This window comes from Phyllostomus hastatus, unplaced genomic scaffold (assembly GCF_019186645.2).
Source record: "Phyllostomus hastatus isolate PE091 unplaced genomic scaffold, TTU_PhHast_1.1 phas_scaffold_760, whole genome shotgun sequence".
In the NCBI taxonomy this organism is placed as follows: domain Eukaryota; kingdom Metazoa; phylum Chordata; class Mammalia; order Chiroptera; family Phyllostomidae; genus Phyllostomus; species Phyllostomus hastatus.
The window spans coordinates 4300576-4321399 of record NW_025334040.1 but is presented as its reverse complement, the minus strand read 5'-3'; the positions used below and the strand labels follow the sequence as shown (position 1 = coordinate 4321399).

General features: G+C 39.7%; 1 protein-coding gene across 2 annotated transcripts in view; it reads right to left on the bottom strand.

Moving 5' to 3' along the window:
• Positions 1-20142, bottom strand: part of PITPNB (phosphatidylinositol transfer protein beta) — a 66351-nt gene extending 46209 nt beyond the window's left edge. For both annotated transcript variants that reach the window (XM_045826725.1, XM_045826724.1), the window contains exons 1-3: positions 19999-20142; positions 13435-13465; positions 10165-10310 (exon numbers count right to left, since the gene is read on the bottom strand). In XM_045826725.1, coding sequence (XP_045682681.1) covers positions 10165-10310; positions 13435-13465; positions 19999-20018 — 197 coding nt within the window. In that variant the 5' untranslated portion in view covers positions 20019-20142. The remainder of the gene's footprint in view (positions 1-10164; positions 10311-13434; positions 13466-19998) is intronic.
• Positions 20143-20824: the final 682 nt, after the last annotated feature.

Sequence of the window (20824 nt, the reverse complement as noted above, 5' to 3'; positions counted from 1 at the left end):
AACTTTGGGCAAAAAAGTGCACATTATACATGGTGAAATATGGTGCATTGTTTTTTTTACCTCGGTATCATTTAGGAAGTCACTTTAGTAAAATGAAGGAAATTCTGTTTTGGAAGCTTAGAGAGTAACAGAAAAGAGACATATGTTAACTGAGTTAACAAGATGGTATTAGATTTTAAAAACAAATTAGGAAGGACATTCTTCCTCTTGTTCTCCCAAACTACTCATGAAATGTTCTCTCATAATAAACTGATAGTGATCAAAGTGCTTACCTCAACTCAAACTTCATCTGCATTTCAGCTGTTAAAAGTCAGTCATAACACAATGTCCAAGAGTACAAAGGTTCTTTGCCAATACATAGCCTTCTCCTATCTGAAGGTTATTTAATAATATTTAACTTCAGAGTAAAATTCAACCGAAGTGTTTTGTCAATTGTTTTTAGAAGAGATAATACTAAAATCTAAGCTCAGTAATACCAAATGGTTGTGGCCCTGTTTTCTGGTGAGACTATTCTGTCACAGTGGTACCAGAAAACAAAGGGCTAATAAGGCTTAAAAGATACACATAATAAATGTACACTAAACTTCTCCTGATCTAGGAGCATTCTTATAAAAAAAAAAAAACATCCTGTTCCCAAGATAAATAATACCTTGGCAAATCATTTCAAACCGTACTTTTCCCATAAAGTTTTCACATCTACTTATAAACACAATGAATAAAACTGTTCAAAGATCCACTTTCCTGTCGTCCTCCATACTATTGTGGGTAAACAACAAAATGTAGAGAAACATGGGGAAGAATCTGAAGACCAATAACCTTTCACTTTATAGTCAACTGAAATATACCTGAAATCCACTGGACACTTCACTCATTCATTCCCTCGAGCATTTACGGAGTGCCCACTGTGCCAGGGGATGAGTGAACAATGGAGTGCAAACAGAGATAACCCCTACCACAAGCTCATCTTCCAGGGAGGAAAACAGAAAACACACTAGCAAACCAATAAAGCAGAGAATTACACCTCCTGAAATGCGGTGAAGTTAAGGGGCAGGGCCCCGGGCAGCGAATACCTGGGCAAGGGTGCTCATGAAGGCCTCCCTGACTCTGAGGAGGGCCAACCTCGTGAAGACATGGGGCGAGAGTCCTAAAAGAGCAACAGGCTTGGGCTGCTTGGGCCCCTTACAGGCCGCCAGCATGGCTGGACTGTAGAGAACACGGAAAGAGGGACACAAGCTGAGGACGGTGAGGTGGGCAGGGGGCAGGCGGACTACAGGGGCCCCTCTTACAGGCCAGAGTCTGCCTTCTATTCGTTGTATGATGAGAAGCTACTGAAGGCTTTAAGAAGGGGAATGACATAACCTGATTTAAGTTTTAAAATCATTCTGGCTTTGAGTGGAAGATTAATGGAAGTGGGCAAGAATAGATAGTAGCAAAAAGTAACTTAAAATGTATTAAAGATCTAAATGTAAAAGCTAAAACTATCTAACTCGTAGAAGAAATATACATTAAATCTTTGTGACTTTGGATTGGACACTAAAGATATGACGCCAAAGCACAAATAAAAAACAGGAAATTGGACTTCAACGAAATTAAGAACTTTTAGGCTTCAAATGATACTATCAAGAAAGTGAAACAACTCACAGAATAAGGAAATAATTTTGCAAACCTGATAGGGAACTAGTATCCAGAATATAAAAAGAACTCTTACAACAACAAAAAGACAACCCAATTAAAAATGGGTAAAAGATTTGAACAGGTGTTTCTCCAAAGATCTACAAATGACATACATACATACAAATGATCTACAAAGTACATACATAAAAAGATGCTCAACATCAATCAACAGTGAAATGCAAATCAAAGCCACAGTAAGATACCACTCCACACTCATTAGGATGGCCACTATTAAAACAAAAACAAAAACCAAAGGCCTGAAAATAACAAGTGCTGGCCAGGAAGCAGGATCTTCATACCCTGCTGGTGGGAATGTAAAGCGGTGCGGCCCTTTTGTACAACGATCTGGCAGCTCTTCAGAAAGTGAGGAGGCAGCACGTGCGCTGGTGATTCTGAATGTAGGCGTGTGCATGCACATGTGTGTGTATGCACAAAAAACCAAGAGACATGAAGCACACACATAGAAACTTGTACAAAAATGTTTATAGGAGCATTATGTATAATAGTTGTAAGAATGGATGGCAAGGGATCAGTCTGTAGGCAACTGGAGAAGTTCAAGAGAGAGAAGGGTATCTTGCTTTAATATGATAGCTATGTAGATGGAAGAAGGAAGAAATAGAGAGATGAGGAGGAAAAAAGTATAAAATAACTTAATTGCCTGATTTGCAGGAAAGAAATAAAATAACCAGATACAAACTGGCTAACTTCTGGGAGATGTTAGTTTTGGACAATGGTAAAAAGTAAAAACAGAAAAGTGTATTTCTCACATAACAAAAAGGAGATCAATGAGAAATGAAATTCCAGTTGACCCCTGAACAATGCAGGTGTTGGGGTACCAACCCCTCATACTCTTACAATCAAAATCAGTGTATAAATTTTCCACACCCCCCCCCCCCAAAATTTTAACTAGTCATCCCTTGGTATTCACAAGACACTGGTTCCAAAATCTCTGATGCTCAAGTCCCTCATACAAAAGGCCACAGACGAATGCATACAGTTGGCCCTCGGCATCCTCAGATTCCAAACCTATGATTTGTTGAATCCGCGGATGCAAAATCTGAAGATACAGAAGGCTGACTGTGTATTTATTGAAAAACAAAACAAAACAAACCCACATATATACAAGTGGACTATGCAGTACAAACCCGTGTTACGATCCTGTGCACCACAAAGAGAAAACTATGTATTTCAGTAATATTTCTGATATTCTATAATAGGATCACTATTTAGAAAACTTTTAGCTGTGAAAATTAAGACTCAGAACTACATATGTACAAAGAAAAAATTATGTATTGATAGCCATTCTCAACTCAAGAACAAATTACTACATTAGGCTACTTATTAACTTCTTACTTATCCTTATTCAGAGATGCTCTCTGAATGTAAATCATTTATAATTAATCTCCACATGCTCAGGTGATTTAAACATCTCATATTTAAATGTGAACATTACTTGCTGGCAAATGACTCTTTCTGCTTATAAAAATGAGCTCTTAACTTGAACCACATGAAATTTTAAAATGATTTTCAATATAACCTCTGCTGTTTTAAACTTTGGGGATCAAGGCTATTCTAAAATGGGCAGTTTTATGAATTCTCCATCTTCCAGGACTGACTGAAGGTGGTGAAGGCATCATGCTTAGAGAAATAAAAAGACCAAACTTAGGGAATAATTTTCCCCAAGAAAGGAGATAAAACAGATAACAAAAGGTCCAGTCAGAGTGTTCCTATGAGGTCTCAAGAGAATTCAAGTTTTTCTCTGAAATACCATTTCTAAAGTTGCAACACATTTCCTTGCCTTGATTCCAAGTTTTTTGCCCAATACATTCAGCCCTCCCTCCCCACCACTCACCACTAAGTGCTTATTGAACTTAAGAAAACATGCTCAACTTGTACGGTAAGTGGGGTACAAGGCATAGGAAAACACAGGACTGGGAAGCAAAACGAGTAGTAAGGGAAAGCGATGGGGTGCAGGGAAGAACGGAAGCAGTCAAGGCACGCCTCTGCACAAGACGGATCGAAGCTGTGCTCAGGAAGCCGAGCAGGCTACGGGGGACCCGAAATCATTACAAAAGGGCCTAAGGGGCTGAAAGGTCACTTAGGCAAGACAGGTGTTTTTATCTTGGACAGTTAGTACAACTGAGGATATGTGGATAATCTTGAGTACCATCCTAAGTTTAACTTTATTTTAGAAGACTTGAGCCTCCAAAGACTTCAAAGAATATAGGATATGGTGAAACCGTGGTTTTGGAAGAATTTCTAAATGAATCCCTTTTCAGTTCACTTCAGGAAATGGGAACTACTCTAGCCGTCCCACAGGGCGCAGCAGTAGAGCAAAGTGACGAAGAGCACAGGTTCTGGAGTCACGATGCCTGCCACGACACGGCCAAGCTCTACCACCACACAGCAGTGACACAGGGGCCGCTTAAACTTTCTGGACCTTCGTCTCCTCTCCAGAAAGGGGTGCTGTGGAAAGTAAATGAGCTCCCACTTAGAACACTCACAGTGATCAGCAGACCATAAGGATACATCAAGTACTAGATCCTATGCTTAGAATTACCACGGCAGCTCCTCCCTAGTGAAAGTTATCGAAAGATATGGAAAGAATCTCATTATCCCATAAGAATTATTATTTGAGATCTATGAAAATCTGACATTTGAAATGTTGTTTTCGATGGTCACAAAATTTTGGATTTTTTAATATCTTGTCCAGATTGTTCCTCTATCTCCTGGTTGAGATTAAGTGTGTACATCTTACCTACCAGTGGTTTGTTTTTTTTTTTTTTCTGCTGAAATAGGAGAGCACATTGACTACAGTGGGTAAAGTGGACCTTGGAACTTCCAGCATCTCAAACGCAAAATCAGGTGTACCTTAGGCATCTGAGTTTGCTGAGCCTGCAATTCTATTGATGCTGTATAATGACAGCGCACAGAGCACTTCAGGCTGCCCAACGGAATAAGTACTGGAAAAGGGAACATATACTTCATTTCCTGGACACATATTTAATGTCCTTAGGGAGAGAGCTCTGAAACTCTCTAGGAACTGTGGGCGTGTCTTCAGCACGCTGAACTCACGCTGCTGCAGGACGCTGAAGTCCGTCTTGTAGGGCTGCACTGCCAGCCGTGTCATGACTACAGCCTTCCCTGTAGCGCAGTGGACAATGACCCTTTGCCCTCCCATCGTATAATTATCCTGTGGCCATCTGCCTTCAGTGTGGCACTGATAGCTTTGAGTGTGGACATCTGAATGCCCCTGCCCCTCCCCCAGGGTACAGCGACAATTGGGCTCTGCTTTGCCTTTATTAATGGCCGAGTTTTGGTGTTTTTTTTATTACTATTGCCAGAGTGGCTATTCATGTACCACACTGCCTGAGATCTATCACTGCTGCCTTCTTTACTTTCCTGTCTCATGCTTCTTCATGCTTCCATCTACTGTTGCCATCATTGCGTGACAAGGTCAGTCTTCTAAGGGCAAGAAACAGCCCTTGCCATCCAATGAAACCCTCTCCCTCCCTTCTCATGGGACACTTGCGTTCACTGGGTTGAGTGCTTACTGTCAGGCACTAGGGACTGCCTACTTGTGACTTTGAGCATGGGATCAGAAATCAGAAAGTGCAGGTCTCCATCACCATTCTACCACCTATTAGCTATGGGACTCTGGGTAAATATGCACCTTAGTGTCTTCGTATGTACAGTGTGTATATTGACTATTTCTCAGAACTGCAATGAGGTACAAATGAGTGCATAAAAAGGTGAACCCAAAGGGCACGACGGGATAATTTCAGCTCCTTCAAAGGATGAAGAAGATGTTCCAGAAGGCTGAGTGCGCTGGCAGGAGAGCCTCCAGAGAAGCAAGGTTTTCCTTTATTTAGTCCACTAAAAGCCTGAAAGAAATTCTCTGCTTCAAATAAGCTTTCCAGAACAATAATATCTCTTGCACTAACCATTTTTATATAGCCCTCTTCAACTTAACAGACTCATTTTTTGTAGCTGGAATGTCACCTAATTCAAATGCTTCAGAAATTTTATCTCAAACAAAAATATGAAACAGTTAAATTTTAAAATCACCCATAATCCCACTGCCAAGGGAAGAACATTTTAACATTTTAATGAATCTCTGTGCTTTTACTTTAATTTCTTAAAAATAAATAACATATTTATGTACATATTTAACAACTAGTTTTTTCCACGTAATAATAATAATAATAATAATAATAATAATAATAATATAGCAAACATTTCCCCAATATTCCAATTCTTAGTTTTCAAGTGAAGGATGTTTTGAGTTTATTTCAAGTTTATTCACATAGGGATATCACAGACCAAAAAAATTTATATGACAAACTTTTTGGTTTATTTTAGAACACCCAGAATTAAATCTTTATAATCAAGAAAGTTTTATGTATTGATAAAATTCAATTAAAGAGTAAATGTAAAATGCTAGTAACAGAAATCTGAATATACATAAATTCAATACTATAAATATTATATAAATTATACCATCTAGAATGCCAAAATTTTCTCTTGATATTTTTTAAATATATACTTAAGGTACAAACAAGTGAATAGAAACCATGAACAGTTTTTATAACTGACTGATCAGAGTTTTTGCCTTCATTCAAACCTACATCAGAAACAAAGAAATGCTGCATTCTAAGAGAAAATAAGAATAAAATTTAAGGTTCTATAAAGTGATATAATCTACTTAATATTCACATGTTCCTATAAACCAAGTGCTAGCCTTAACCTGATACAATATGAAAAACACTTATCATCACAGCTCATCTGTGACTTTAAGGAGCTCTACAGAACACAGGCGTCATTCATGCCAACACTAAGAGAACACAGACAAGAGAAAAGCAAAGACTCCCTTCTGCCTTTAATAACCTAGGGAGACTACTGACAAAATAGACGCTTAAAAACCTATGCTAATCTTTTGTCCTTGAATGAATATTGGTATGCATTTTCTATTTTAAAATATTTATGCCAAAGATAGAGATTAGACGCCAACCTCAGAAGAATATGCAAAAGAACTTCTAGAACTAGAGATAAAAACAATGAACAGGAGATTTAAACAGTCATAAAAAGAAATTCAAATGATTAATTAATATGAAAAGACATTCAACTTCACTAATAAAGAAATGCACGTTTAAATGACATTATTTTCTGTGTATCAAAAAACTAGCAAAATTTAAAAAGAGAAAAACACAGGAAAATGAACACTGTCAAACTCTAGGAGGACAATCTGGCAATAACAAAATTTAAAATGAGCATGTCCTTTCAGCAATCCTACTTGTATAAATTTCTCCTAGAGAAATAATAACCCAAGGCATAAGACACACACAACTATGTTCAGAGAAGTATTATCTATGAGACAAAAACAGGAAAACACCAGAAATGACCTAAGTCTATACCAAGAAGCTTTACTCAGTTTTTAAAAGAATGAAAGGGACATCAAATAACATGGAAGGATGGTCATGTTATATCAATGCATGAAAAATAAAGCAAACTGCAGAACTATGTATACAGTATGATCTCATTTGCTATAGAAAACAAAAAATGATACAAGTGACTTTTTTAAATTGAGTATGTACAGAAAATTATTTAGAAGGAAAAACTCTAATCCATTCTAGTGTTTCTTCGGGATTTCAGATATGTAAAGGCAAGAGGTGGGGACTAAGTTTTCATTTTATCTTCTCTATTGCTTTAATTTGTTTAAATAAGCATATACATTAATTCTACAATTTAGAAATAATCAGACTTCCAGTAAAGGTAGAGGCATAGGTAAATACAGCTCACCTTCTTGCACAACCGCAGCAAAAATTACAACTAGACTATAAAACAAATGTCACCCAGAATCATCAGAAAATGGAGTTGCGTGGAAGTCCGACAACCAAGGAATTAAAGAAGTCACATTCATCCCTACAGGCAGGAGGAACGCAAACAGAGAAACACGTGGAGAGGTGCAGAGACCTGGAGATGCAGAACAGGCAGTCCCACACTCACATGTGGTGGATAAAAATCGGGATGGATACCTTGGGAGCAAGAGATCCCAGCCCCATACTAGACCACCCAGCCCAGGTTTCCATTGCCAGAAAGGTAAATGCCCATAACTTCTGGCTGTAAAAATCAGTGGAGATTGGAGTGGCAGAAGAAAAGTACGGGATTCTCAGGAGTCTCCTTTTAAAGGGTCTCCAACGGACTTAGGCAGATTCACTCCTGTTGGGCTTCAGCACTGGGGCTGCAGCTGGAAGGGCACCAGTGGCAACTGGGAGAAACTGAAGTGTTTGGCACCACAGCGAGTGCACCACAGCATCCTCCCAGATGAAACTCCAGAGGCCAGGCAGCAGCTTTGCCCCCTTACTGAGCCCTCCTCCACACGGAGCCACAGAGCAGCGACACCATATCAGAGGCTCACACGGGTTGCCCCACACTGGCAATTACCTATGGCTCCGCCCCATCCAACTTACTGTAGTGCTTTTCTACATTAGGCCACACTACTAAGACACAGAGTCAAAGCAGCTCTACTGAAAACACAAATACACATAGAAACATAAACACAGGGAAGCTGCCAAAGTGAGGAGACAGAGAAATATGGCCCAAATCAAAGAACAGAACAAAACTCCAGAAAAAGAACTAAACAAAATGGAGATAAGCAATCTATCAGATGCAGAGTTCAAAACACTGGTTATTAGGATGCTCAAGGAACTCACTGGGTACTTCAACAGCATAAAAAATATCCAGGCATAAATGAAGATTACTCTAAGTGAAATGAAGAAATATCCATAGGGAACCAACACTGGAGTGGATAAAGTCAAGAATCAAATCAGTGATTTGGAACATAAGGAAGAAAAAATATTCAATCAGAACAGCAAGAAGAAAAAAAGAATTGAAAAAAACAATAAGGATAAGCTAAGAAGTCTCTTGGACAACTCCAAATGTACCAACATTCGAATCATGGGGTGCCAGAAAGAGAAGAAAAAGAGCAAACAGAAAACTTATTTAAAAAAATAATGAAAGAAAATGTCCCTAATTTGAAGGAATAGACATACAAGTCCAGGAAGTACAGAGAGTCACAAAGAAGTTGGACCCAAGGAAGCACACACCAAGACACATCATAATTGAAATGCCAAAGGTTAAAGATAGAGAATCTTAAAGGCACCAAGTGAAAAGCAAGGAGTTAACTACAAAGGAGTTCCATAACACTGTCAGCTGATTTCTCACAAGAAACTTTGCAGGCTAGAAGGGACTGGCAAGAAGTATTCAAAGTGATGAAAAGCAAGAACCTACAACCTAGATTAGTCTATCCAGCAAAGCTATCATTTGGAGTGGAAGGGCAGATAGATAAAGTGCTTCCCAGACAAGGTAAGGCTAAAGGAGTTCATCATCATCAAATCATTATTATATGAAATGTTAAAGAGACTTATTTAAGGAAAAGAAAATCAAAACTATGAATATTAAAATGGTAATAAAATCACAACTATCAACAATTGAATCTGAAAAACAAACTAAGCAAATAAGCAGAACAGAAACAAAATCATAGATATGGATCATTTGGAGGAATATCAGTTGTGAGGGGATGGGCAAGATTGGAGGATAAGGTGCAAGGATTAAGAAGTACAAATTGGTCGGTACAGAATAGACAGGGGGATATTAAGAACAGTATAGGAAATGGAGTAGCCAAAGAATTTATACGTATGACCCATGGGCATGAACTAAGGGGGGGATTGCTGGAGGGAATCATCTAATGGGGAATACTAAGCGGAGGTGGACAAAGGGAGACAAATTGGGACAACTGTAATAGCATAATCAATAAAATATACTTACAATTTTTAAAAGATTTTATTTATTTATTTTTAGAGAGGGAAGGGAGGGAGAAAGAGAGAGAGAGAGAAACATCAAGGGGCAGTTGCTGTGGGCTGCGGCCTGCAACCCAGGCATGTGCCCTGACTGGGAATCGAACCTGCGACACTTTGGTTGGCAGCCTGCGCTCAATCCACTGAGCTACGCCAGCCAGGGCTAAATTTTTTTTTTTTTAATCCAGATCAATAGCTATTGGGGAAAATGGAAAAATAAATACCATATTTTTCGGACTACAAGAAGCACCCCCCCCCATTTGGGGGGAATAATGGTTGTTAATGCTATTGTTGAGTTCTGTTTACATTTACATTGGTGAAACATTATGTTATTTATGTTATAAAATATTTTATCACATTTTTTGCTTCAAAAGTTTTTTTCCCTATTTTCCTCCTCTAAAACCTAGATGTGTCTTATGGTCCGAGAAATACGATAAATAAAAATGACCATAAAACAGCTTTCTCAAAAAATTAACATGTCACATATTGTCACATTAAAATTTAAAAAGCACATCTCAGTTACATACCTCAGCACATCTAAGTTATGTAGTTACATGTTTAATAAGCAAGCTGAGTAGTTAAAGCTTCATTATTTAATATAATAACTAAGCATCAAATGTGAATACCGGCTTACCTCTTAAGGTGATAAATTTTGTGTGTGTATTGTCCCTTTTCTCCATCCTTCTCATAAGGTTCATTCTTTAAGACTTCAATTCCTTCTCCACCACCAGTCTCATTCTTACTAGCTTCTGCAACAGAGTAAAGCTGTCCAACCTGATACTGAAATTTCAAAGAATATATAATTTCAATAAGTTGGTAGTAACTGTGGAAACTTTGCATGCTACAACCTTACTATACGTACGATACAGAAAGCAAACCCAACCCATTCAACACATATGTTCTACACGAAAACGTAACTCAAATTGAAAATGACTGCCTAGGAAGACAAACACCAGATGCTCATACAGCTTCAAGAGACTCTAATATTTTACAAGATTTCCATTATTCAAGAAAGCTGCTAGTTACAGACACTCTGGTGCTTTAATATCCACCAATCAAGAAAACATCTTGACACTTAGTTGAAGTTTTTGAATAATAATAAATTCACATTTGTATTTTACAAAGCATTTTCACATCTATTATATTCATTAATTTTACAAAATTTGGACAAAGTTATGGCAGGTACATAATTATCACTCTGCCAATTAAGAAAGCTGAGCAACCAAAAGACCATCCTCAAAAGTAAAGGGGAGGGATATCAAGTGTAATAATAAAAGCCTGAAAATACAAAGAACCATTACAGTCCAAATCCAGTAGACCTCTGGAGTCTTTTTCCCAATGACTTATATATGACATACCCAATTTGGCTTTTGTCTGTCCAAACAGAAACCATATTGGGTATCCAGGATCAGAACTGTGCACTGTGAAGTTCTCCAGTAAACAAACTTTCATAGAGTATTATAAATACACAAGTATTACCACAAAACGCAAGAAATTGCTGACAGTGGTTTCTATTTCATTTTAAAGTGAACCAGAATTCTCAGTGGTCTGTTCCACCTGTGAGCAGGCAGCATTGTTCTATGCCAATCTGGAGTCACTAACCATTCCAATAAATGATAAAATGCAAAGCTCTCGTGTTCTAATTTGTTTCGGGTGACTCAACCATAACACTATCTCCAACCTCTTCAAATCTGGCAAACTTTCTTCCTCCCAATGAAGACAGCCTGAAAAAATGTTTTTCTTTCTGTAAGTATATTTTCAAAGAAAAGCTAGCTCTAAAAACTAGTAATACAAAACCAACATTTTATTTGAGGGACAAAAACTAGGGGTAGCTGTAAGCTCTGTAAATATTCCTATCTAAAAAGCCCATGGGAATATGATGTTATCTTGCAGGTTAATTCTCATTCTCATTCTCTCTCCCTCCTCTCTTCTTGCTCATTCCCTCCCTATCTCTGTGTCTCTGTCTCCTACGAAGCTGGAACCAAGCACATTTTTTAAATGAATCAAAAGCAGTGTCTATAGGGATTTTAGATTGCAGAGAGGATTGTAATTCTTATTTTGGTTTTCATAATACAACATCAGTGTTAGTCCAGTAATACTACAATCAATCTTACAATCCTTACAATACTACAATCAAAATGTTGGAATGTACTTTCATAACCCTATTTTTCATAATTTAAAAATAGGATTAAAATCCTATTTTTCATAATTTAAAAATAGGATTAAAATGTCTAAGTCAAAAGCTAAATTTGAGCCCTGGCTGGCGTAGCTCAGTGGATTGAGCGCGGGCTGCGAACCAAAGTGTCGCAGGTTCAATTCCCAGTCAGGGTACATGCCTGGGTTGCAGGCCATGACCCCCAGCAACTGCACATTGATGTTTCTCTTCATCTCCCTCCCTTCCCTCTCTAAAAATAAATAAAAATTTAAAAAAAAAATTTTTTTAAAGCTAAATTTGATCTTGGTCATAAACAAAGTAACAAAAATTTACACAGAAACAACAGTATTCAAAAACATGTTCTTAATGGACTAGTAATATGTGGCATGCTACCAGACTTCCACTGTCAATTTTAAGATTAACTCAAAGACAGGAAGCATGTTTATTAAGTCTGAGTATAACGAAGAGCTGAGATTATTTTTGGTGACAATACCAAGACTCAAAAAGATTTCAGTAACTTGATCCAACTATCCAAAACCAAAAGAAAAAAAATTAACAAAAACAAATGTCAATTTCCAAATTCACGTTCAAACAATCAATTATACAAGTAAAGAATAGGGATGTGTGGCTTGTCGGAGTGTTTTAAAACAGCAAAACCTCAGGCACTACTGAGATATACACAACTATGTTCACGTCTACATTAAACATTGCCAGATAGCTATTCGTTTTTAGTTCCTGTATTTTACTTTTTTTCTTTCTGTCTTCTGTCAGCTGTCACTTCTTAGGTTATCAGTTTGTTTTGTCCCACTTCCAATTCACTGCTTCTAATTTACTGCCAGCTCTAAGAAAACCAGGTAACTGAGCAAGGGCAAACTGTATGCAAGTTACACAAGGACCCAGAAGGCTTTATGTGTTTTGCTACACTTACCTTTATTTCTCAGAAGTCTTCTCTGCTTTTATTTTTCTCATTCTTAGAAATACTACAGGTAACTAAAATTGCAGAATGTGCAACTTCTGAACTGTGGTGTATTTCTGTATCATATGCAGATCAACAGACAATAATCTCTCAGTTATGTGTGTGTTGGTCAAACATGTCTGGAATACCATTTTCAGCTGAAAGCAGTAATTACAACCACGCAGCAGTGAGACCAGCTGGTGAGGAAGTCTAGAGGTCATGTTATATTAAGCCAAATGAACATGCTGGGAATGTTTAACCTTGTAACCTCGAGAAGATGGAACAAAAGGGAGTGGGGGAGGAGAAAGAACTCCCAAAAGAAAACCTGAAGGGTTACCATAGCCAAGGCAGAATAGGCCTATTTCCCATTGCTCAAGCGGCAGGAACTTAAACAAGTCAAGCATTATAGGAAAGTAGATTTTGGTTTAAAGTAAAGACAAATGTTTAAAAAATCCAACAATAAAGTAGGCTGCTTTTCTAAGCAAGTTACTTAACCTGACAGTTCTTAAGCTGAGGCTGGAACCTCCTTTCTCTGGAATATTATAAACAGAGTTTCTGCACTAGGCAGGAAGTTCTACTCCACACTTTAGACCCTTAGAAAACAAAACAGTGTAACAGAAATTCACTTACAATTATCTGTAATTATCTGTGTAACAACTGTTAACACACCTTAATTCATTCTGTCACATAAACTAAAATACAAAAGTAAATAAACACAACAAAAATATAACTTTAGATTAACATATCAGAATGAACTATATCAATAAAATAACATAGAAGCAGGCATGGCTTACCTCCTGAACAGAACAGGGCAAAACCACACGGCTGACAAGACAAAAGGAAAAACAATGTATGTTACACATGAAATAGTTGGCTGTAAAACACATCTATGTGCTTAAAGGAGCTTCTACTGTGAGTCCAATGGTAGCATGGTAAACTACAGCTCTAAATATGTGTTGAACTGGGTAAATAAAACCACCACCATTCTGGGTTCTCAACAATCACTGCATTTAGCATCCAAATTGTACCAGGACCCCCAAAATGCAGTTGCAGAGACTCCTGTGAGGAGAAAAGAACAAGAGAAAACTCATCACCGAAAATGGCAGGGTGGTAAGGTCATACTATCCTGAGCATGCCAGATCCCGTCTGGAAACCGCAGGGTACAGAATGTATTGTTTGTACGCTGTCTGGTCTGGGTGCCTCAGGACGTTTTCATACGGTTTCATTCTCCATCTATATACCATGCATTTTTTGACACTTCTCACACAACAATGTCTTGAATTTCATGAGCGAATGCTTCCTAAAATTGATCCCTACTACCCAATTACTTCTCAATTTTATTGAGAAAAACAAGTAAACAGTCCTTAGTAAGAAAAAGCTTCATGGAAAACATCTTGAGCCTTAAAAATATAACCATCCCTTCTGGGGTAGACTCAATGTAAGGTTGATATGTTTCATCTTGTCCGAGAGTTTGTTATTGGACACACAAAAGGACCCATGTGGAGGCACTGCTCCTGAAGATGAATTCCAAAAGAGAATACCATGGGGAATTACATCAGAATATTGCATTTTACCTCCAGATTTTTTATAGGGATGTATCTTTACATAGTTCTATCCAAAACTCTGAAAACCATCCTGAACATCAATTTCTCATGATAGATGATGTCCACAAGAGAAACATGTGTATGTACCTGGTCCTTCTCAGACCTTCCCTCCAAGCCGTTAAGCTACCACAGCAGGAAATGACTCTTTTTACTCTTTCCATTATGTATACAAAGAGGGGGGAAAAAAAAATCTCATCATGGTCAGCTCAGAGAAAATCGCCAATAGTGTTTCTCAATCCAACTTCTTAGCTCCACTTTCTACCTACTGCTCTCTCCCTAGTCTCCTCAAATATCTATGCTTGAATACTCACATCACCTTAATCTTCAACATGTATGAAACATTTCTCCTGTAATTCCATCCTCCCTGACTACTGGCGATCACTCATCACTCCTTGTCTTTCTCACAATGATCACCTACAGACAACAAACATTCTCAAAGTCACAGTGGTCACTAATTTCTATTCTCATCAAGATTAACTAGTTATACAAAGCCCTTCCATTCCCAGTCATATCAGCCATCTCCTCCAGGTCCACACTAACTTGTTCACTGCCTCATAAACAGAAAATAAACCGGGGCAGAGGGAGCGCCATGGTCGGGGGAAGACTAGGATATATGTTGGGAGCATATTTTGAAAGTTATAAAAAGATACAGACAACAACATATGTTGGGAGAATATTATCACAGACTGCAATATAATGGTAAGAACTCTATTAAATTTATTAGGCCACAAGGAATCCTGGGAGGTTGTTCCGAGAGTTAAGAGACATAACTACAGCTAACCCAAAGAAGGCATCAGTAGGCTGTTAAAAAATGTTGAGGAGAAGGAGTGTGGGGAAAAGCCATTTTGGGGAGGCTGGGCAAGGCCTTACAAAGGACTGAACCAAGATGACGTGCTGCAGAGGAAATGGAAGGAAGGAACACAGAGGTGAGAGTTAAAGACTTCCCTGAAGTTTCACGAAACCAAACAATCTCTGCTGAGTAATTTTAATATATAAGTTCTCACTAGCAAGGAGATTCCTACTTTTATATACTGCCACTTCTGGGAAAACTGATTTCACAAAATGAAAATGCCTGATTAAGATGCTCTGAATGAATGATGAGTCAAGTAACTTCTTCAAGATTTACTTAACAAAAAGTAAGAAAGAGAACAGGCAGGTTTTGATCTTCTATTTCTAGTATAAAAGCAGTAGAGGTATCCCTCATGTTTTGAAAGTTTGCCACTTCACCTTTAGGAAAGACCTACATTAGAACCTATTTTCACTAACTGAAAGAAATACACAGAGGGTTCTGGCTATCACGAATAAAGGAAAAAAGTGAAAAGAGTGTTCAGTGTTTTGTTCTGCAGGACTGTCACAGAGGTAGCGTGCAACCCCAGGCAGCAAGAATGGCCCCTGTCAAGCTCCTCCCCAAGGAACTGCACTCAGGATTTCAGCATCAAGGTGCTATGGCCTTGAACTGTGTGGGTGAGCACCTGTGCTTTATCTCGGTTTACTCTGTGCATCTGTCAGCAAGAAGTGCCCTAAGGTATCAGAAAAGCTTGAGGTCATGGAGGTATTACACTTAGCATAAAACTGGACGCAAGTAACCATATTTGATATTATTTTGTTAAGTTTTGGGGGGAATTTGGCAACGCTCAAAAATTTTTCACATACAGCTGATCCTTGAACATAGGTCTAAACTGCACAAGTCCACTTTTATGCAGATTTTTCCCAATAAATGCCTGTACTGTTTCAATTCTTGGAGGGAGCTTGAAGATGCAGAGGACTGACTGTATGCATTGATCTATGTATGCATTTTATATGGGGTACCTAGCATCAGAGGATTTTGGTATCTGGGAGGACCATGGAGCCAATCCTCTGTGAGTACCAAGGGACAACTAAGTCTGGGGGGAATCTAAGGTTATCCACAGATTTTTAACTGCAAGGGGGAGGGATTTATTCCAAGACTCAAATGTATTAATTAATTGTAACTGCTTCTTTCTTTTACACTGTTTCAGCTAAAAAAAGGTTTCATAAGAATGCTCTACTTTCCGGTAGTGGAAGAATCATGAACAGGCATACCATGCTTTTTTGTGTTTCGCAGATTAGGTATTGCATTTTTTTACACTCTGAAGGCCTGCATTGGGTTGGCCAAAAAGTTCGTTTGGTCTTTTCCATGAGATGGCTCGAGTAGCACTTATTTGTCATCAACCTCATTCAAAACCATTTTGTTAGACTGTATTTTGATAGCTGTTATAGCAGCATGCATTAAAAAAAAAACCTTATAAAATTGGTGAATTTTGGGGGTATCTATTTTAATATTGAGGTTGAAAGAAAGTACATTTTTGGCACAGTATGCTTTATTATTTCAAGAAAGGTAAAAATGCAACTGACATACACAAAAAAATGTGCAGTGTAGGGAGAAGGTGCTGTAACTGATCAAATGTGTCAAAAGTGGTTTGCAAATTTTCATGCTGGAGATTTCTTGCTGGATGACGCTAAACGGTTGAAATTGACAACTATCGAATTAGACATTAATTGAGAACAATCAACATTATATCCCATAGGAGACAGCCAACATACTTAAAATATCCCTCTCAATAACGTTTTAGGTGAACATGAAAAATGTGTCTTTTATTTTATGGAAAAAAAAACACACAGACTTTTTGGCCAACCCAATAACAAGGAAATTGACAACTATCAAATTAGACATTAATTGAGAACAATCAACATTATATCCCATAGGAGACAGCCAACATACTTAAAATATCCCTCTCAATAACGTTTTAGGTGAACATGAAAAATGTGTCTTTTATTTTATGGAAAAAAAAAACATACAGACTTTTTGGCCAACCCAGTAACAAGCCTATTCTGAACAAGTCTATTGGCATCATTTTTCCAATAGGCTGAGATGTTGGTTAGCATTTGTTAGCAAGAAAGTATTTTTTCATTAAAGTATGTGCATTTTTAGATATAATGCTATTATACATTTATTTACCAGACTACATACGGTATAGTGTAAACATAACTTTTATTTGCACTGGGAAACAAAAATATTCATGTGACTTGTTTCACTATGATATTAACTTTATTGCAGCGGTGTGGAACCAAAACCACAGTATCTGAGGTATGCCTGTATTTGAAAATTTTCAAACTTCTCTAAAAATCCTCATGAAAATAATTATCCAGTTGGAACTAGCAACTAGTTCTTTAAAGCAAGGACTCTATGCTAATGGCAACTTCATCCATTGCTCACTTAAATAACAACTTGAAGGGAACTCCCACCCTGAAAAGTCATTTCTAACATTTTAATTAATGTTAAAAATAGGTGGCATTTTTAAAGACAACAAACATTTGCCAAAGTATTTTAAATTTACCAACATCTTCACATAGGAATGACCTATTCATTGCTCCTGACCAAAAACAGTTTTAGAAAGTTGACTTGCAAATAAGAAGAATCATTTTTTTCATTCAACAACACTGAGTACTTACAGTGTGTTAGAGCAGATGCTATGCTGGATACTGGGAATACTTAGAAAAATAACAAACAGCCCTGGCTGGTGTGGCTCAGTGGACTGAGTGCTGGCCTGTGAGCCAAAGGGTCACAGGTTGGATTCCCAATCTAGGGCACATGCCTGGGTTGCAGCCAGATCCCGGGTGGGGGGGCATGTGAGAGGCAACCACACTTGATGATTCTCTCCCTTTCTTTCCCCTCCCTTCCCCTCTCTAAAAATAAAAAATATATTAAGAAAAATAAGAAACAGTTTCTACCTTCAAAGTCTAGGAGAAAGTAAATTCTAGGGGAGACATACATGAAGAGTGAATATCAACAAATGTAATTTATGACTTTAGGGAATATTATACTTTGGGCATATTTTGACATTTGTTGCCTTGGTGCACTCAAACTTTATAATGAAAGTAATGGTTCACAAAAAGCATAGTGTGTAGCTTCCCAATGGGAATTGCTTTCCATAAGTTAGCTTGATACTCCTCACATAACTGCCAATGGAATCTACCAAACACTTAATTCACATTTTAGGAGGGAGGAAATTACTCTAATAAAAGAAATGACTAGACCTGTGATCTAAAATCAGTTCTGCAACTCACTTGCTATGTGACTTGAGCCAAGTCAATTTCCTTCTGTCATATTTCCCCAATTAGTCTTAATATCTGACACCTACATACATTACAAAGATGTCAGAGTAATAAATGAGGTAACACATGATACACTGCATTAACAACCTGGAAGAAAATTTCTCTGTAAATCCAAAGTTCAATACTATAAATAAGCTTGAACTGAAATGTGTCTTTTCTCGGGATCCTTGTCATTGAGGTTATAATTTTTCATTAATTTATTTAACGAATATTTATTGGGCATTTACTCCATGCCAGGGACTATTCTAAGAGCTGGGGACATGGGAATGAACAAGACAAATTCATAGAGCTTACACACAATAAGAGAACACATATAATAAAACAGACAAAATAATTGTGTTGCATGGTAGATGGTGATAATTGCTATGGAGGAACAATAAAGCACGGAAAACAGATACCAAAAGATGGGGGTTACAACTAAGTCTTTGGAGAGGGATTCCCTAAGAAGGTGATATTTAAGAAAAGACCTGCAGGAAGGAGGTAGGTTAGTGACATGCAGAGGAGCACCTCAGAGAGACAGAACAGAAAGCAGAAAGGAACTGAACTGAGCTTTTCTTTCCTGGAGCAGTGGAAGAACAGCAAGGAAGTATGTGCACGTGGCCTGGGCAAGGAAAGGGTAGTACATAAAATCAGAGACAAAAAAAGTATAAGACTTCCTAGGCTATTGTAAAGGCTTTGACTTTTATTCTCAGTGAGACAGCGAATCTTTGGAGGGTTTTAAACAGAGAAGCACTACGAATCGCTTTCTTTGTAAAGAAAGAAAGAATTTAAAATGAAAGGAGCATTTGAAAAACCAAAGAAGGGCCATACTAGAAATCCCTAGATGCCCAAGGGATGATGACGAAACGAACAGACTGTGACAGCTGAATAATCACTGCCAACCAGATTTCCTGTGATAGTCAGTCCTTGCGGGTGAGAAACGCGAAACTTTTCAACAAAATCACTTCGCTGGACTAATGCATCTAGAAACCCTTCTATTCGACAGAACCCGTGTTGCCGCCTCACCTCCACCCCGTAAAGTAGGTGGAGCCTAGAATACCACCCCACCTTAGAGAAATGAAAACTGAGACTGAAAGCAGAGAGATGGCTCGGCTGTCAAGAGAGTTGCCCACTGGCGCGCAGGTTTTCCGGGCTCCTACATGAACTTCAAGGCGCCCAGGTCCCACCTCGAGTTCAGACACCAGAGATTCCTTCACCCAGCAAACCCATCTCCCTCGGGTGACAGGCAGGCTCCACCCCAGACGACAAATCACGGTCAAACCCACCCCTTCTCTCCCACCCTTGGTCCCACCAGGGGGCCTAGGGGTGGGGGAGGTGGTGAGAAGACGGGTCCCAGCGGAAACTCCTAGCCGCGGCTTCCCCAGCCACCCGCTCCGGCTGGGACACAGCCTGGGAAAGAGGGCAGCAGTGTTACCACCACTACACTGGGCGAGAAACCTGGGGAAGCGCCGTGGAGGATCCTTGAGTGGGCCGGGGGCGCGGGCTGGGGGGAGGGGACGCGCGAAGGGAGCGGCCGGTCCGAGCCTCGCTCCTTCTAGGGAATGTTCCACCACATCCCACTCAATGAACCTCCCACCACAGTCGTCCTGGAGCCTAGCTCGCGCCCGCGAACTCACTCACAATTCCTTAATCAGCACCATCTTCCCGGAACCCCCGTACAGCTGCTGCCGCTAACACCGCCGCCGCCGCTACCGCCGCTCACGGCGCCTGCGCGGCCCCGCCTCCCTGACCTGCGAGAAACCGCGGCGCCTGCGCGTCCACACCCTTCCGCCGACACCGGTCGCGTCAGCGCGGACTAGAAGGGGTCTCCGCCCCAGTCCCTCGCCGCACCCAGGGCGCACATGGCCCTCCGGGCTGCGCGGCCGGCGGGAGGGGGTGCGGCTTCTTCTGCGGCTGTGCGAACTGCGCGCTCCGTCACTCGTCTCCTCCCAAAGGCTCCGCCCCCAAGCCGAGTTCCTTCGGGGCGTGTGTGCCGCCTACGCTTTCCGGTGAGTGTTCCAGTTGGTTCCCTGGAAGCCGTTTTCTGGTGACTAAGCTAAACTCTCTCGCTGCTTTTGAGGGGAGGCCCGCCTTTTTGACGGGCGCTGCCCTTTCGAAGTCCACGCTGAGGACGTCTGAGGGGTGCGAGGGGCCGACGCCACCAGGTGCTGCTATCCTCAGTAGCCCGCCCGGTCAGACTCCGCGCGAAGAGGTTCACCTGGCGCACGGCTCACGTGCGTGTTCCAGGAGCCTCGTGAGTGCGGCCGGCTGATCGTTGCTCACCTTGCTGGGGCCAACGGCTGTGGTCACAGGCTTTCCCCCGCGCCCAAACTGACCCCTGCCCTGGAATTTAGAATCCCAACAGTTGCTGTGACTCGGCAGGAGGTGCTTCCAACATTCCCGACCAGGTGTTCCGTTGGGGAAAACGTTCTCGCTCTTAAGACCGAGGAAAGGGACCTGTTTTCTG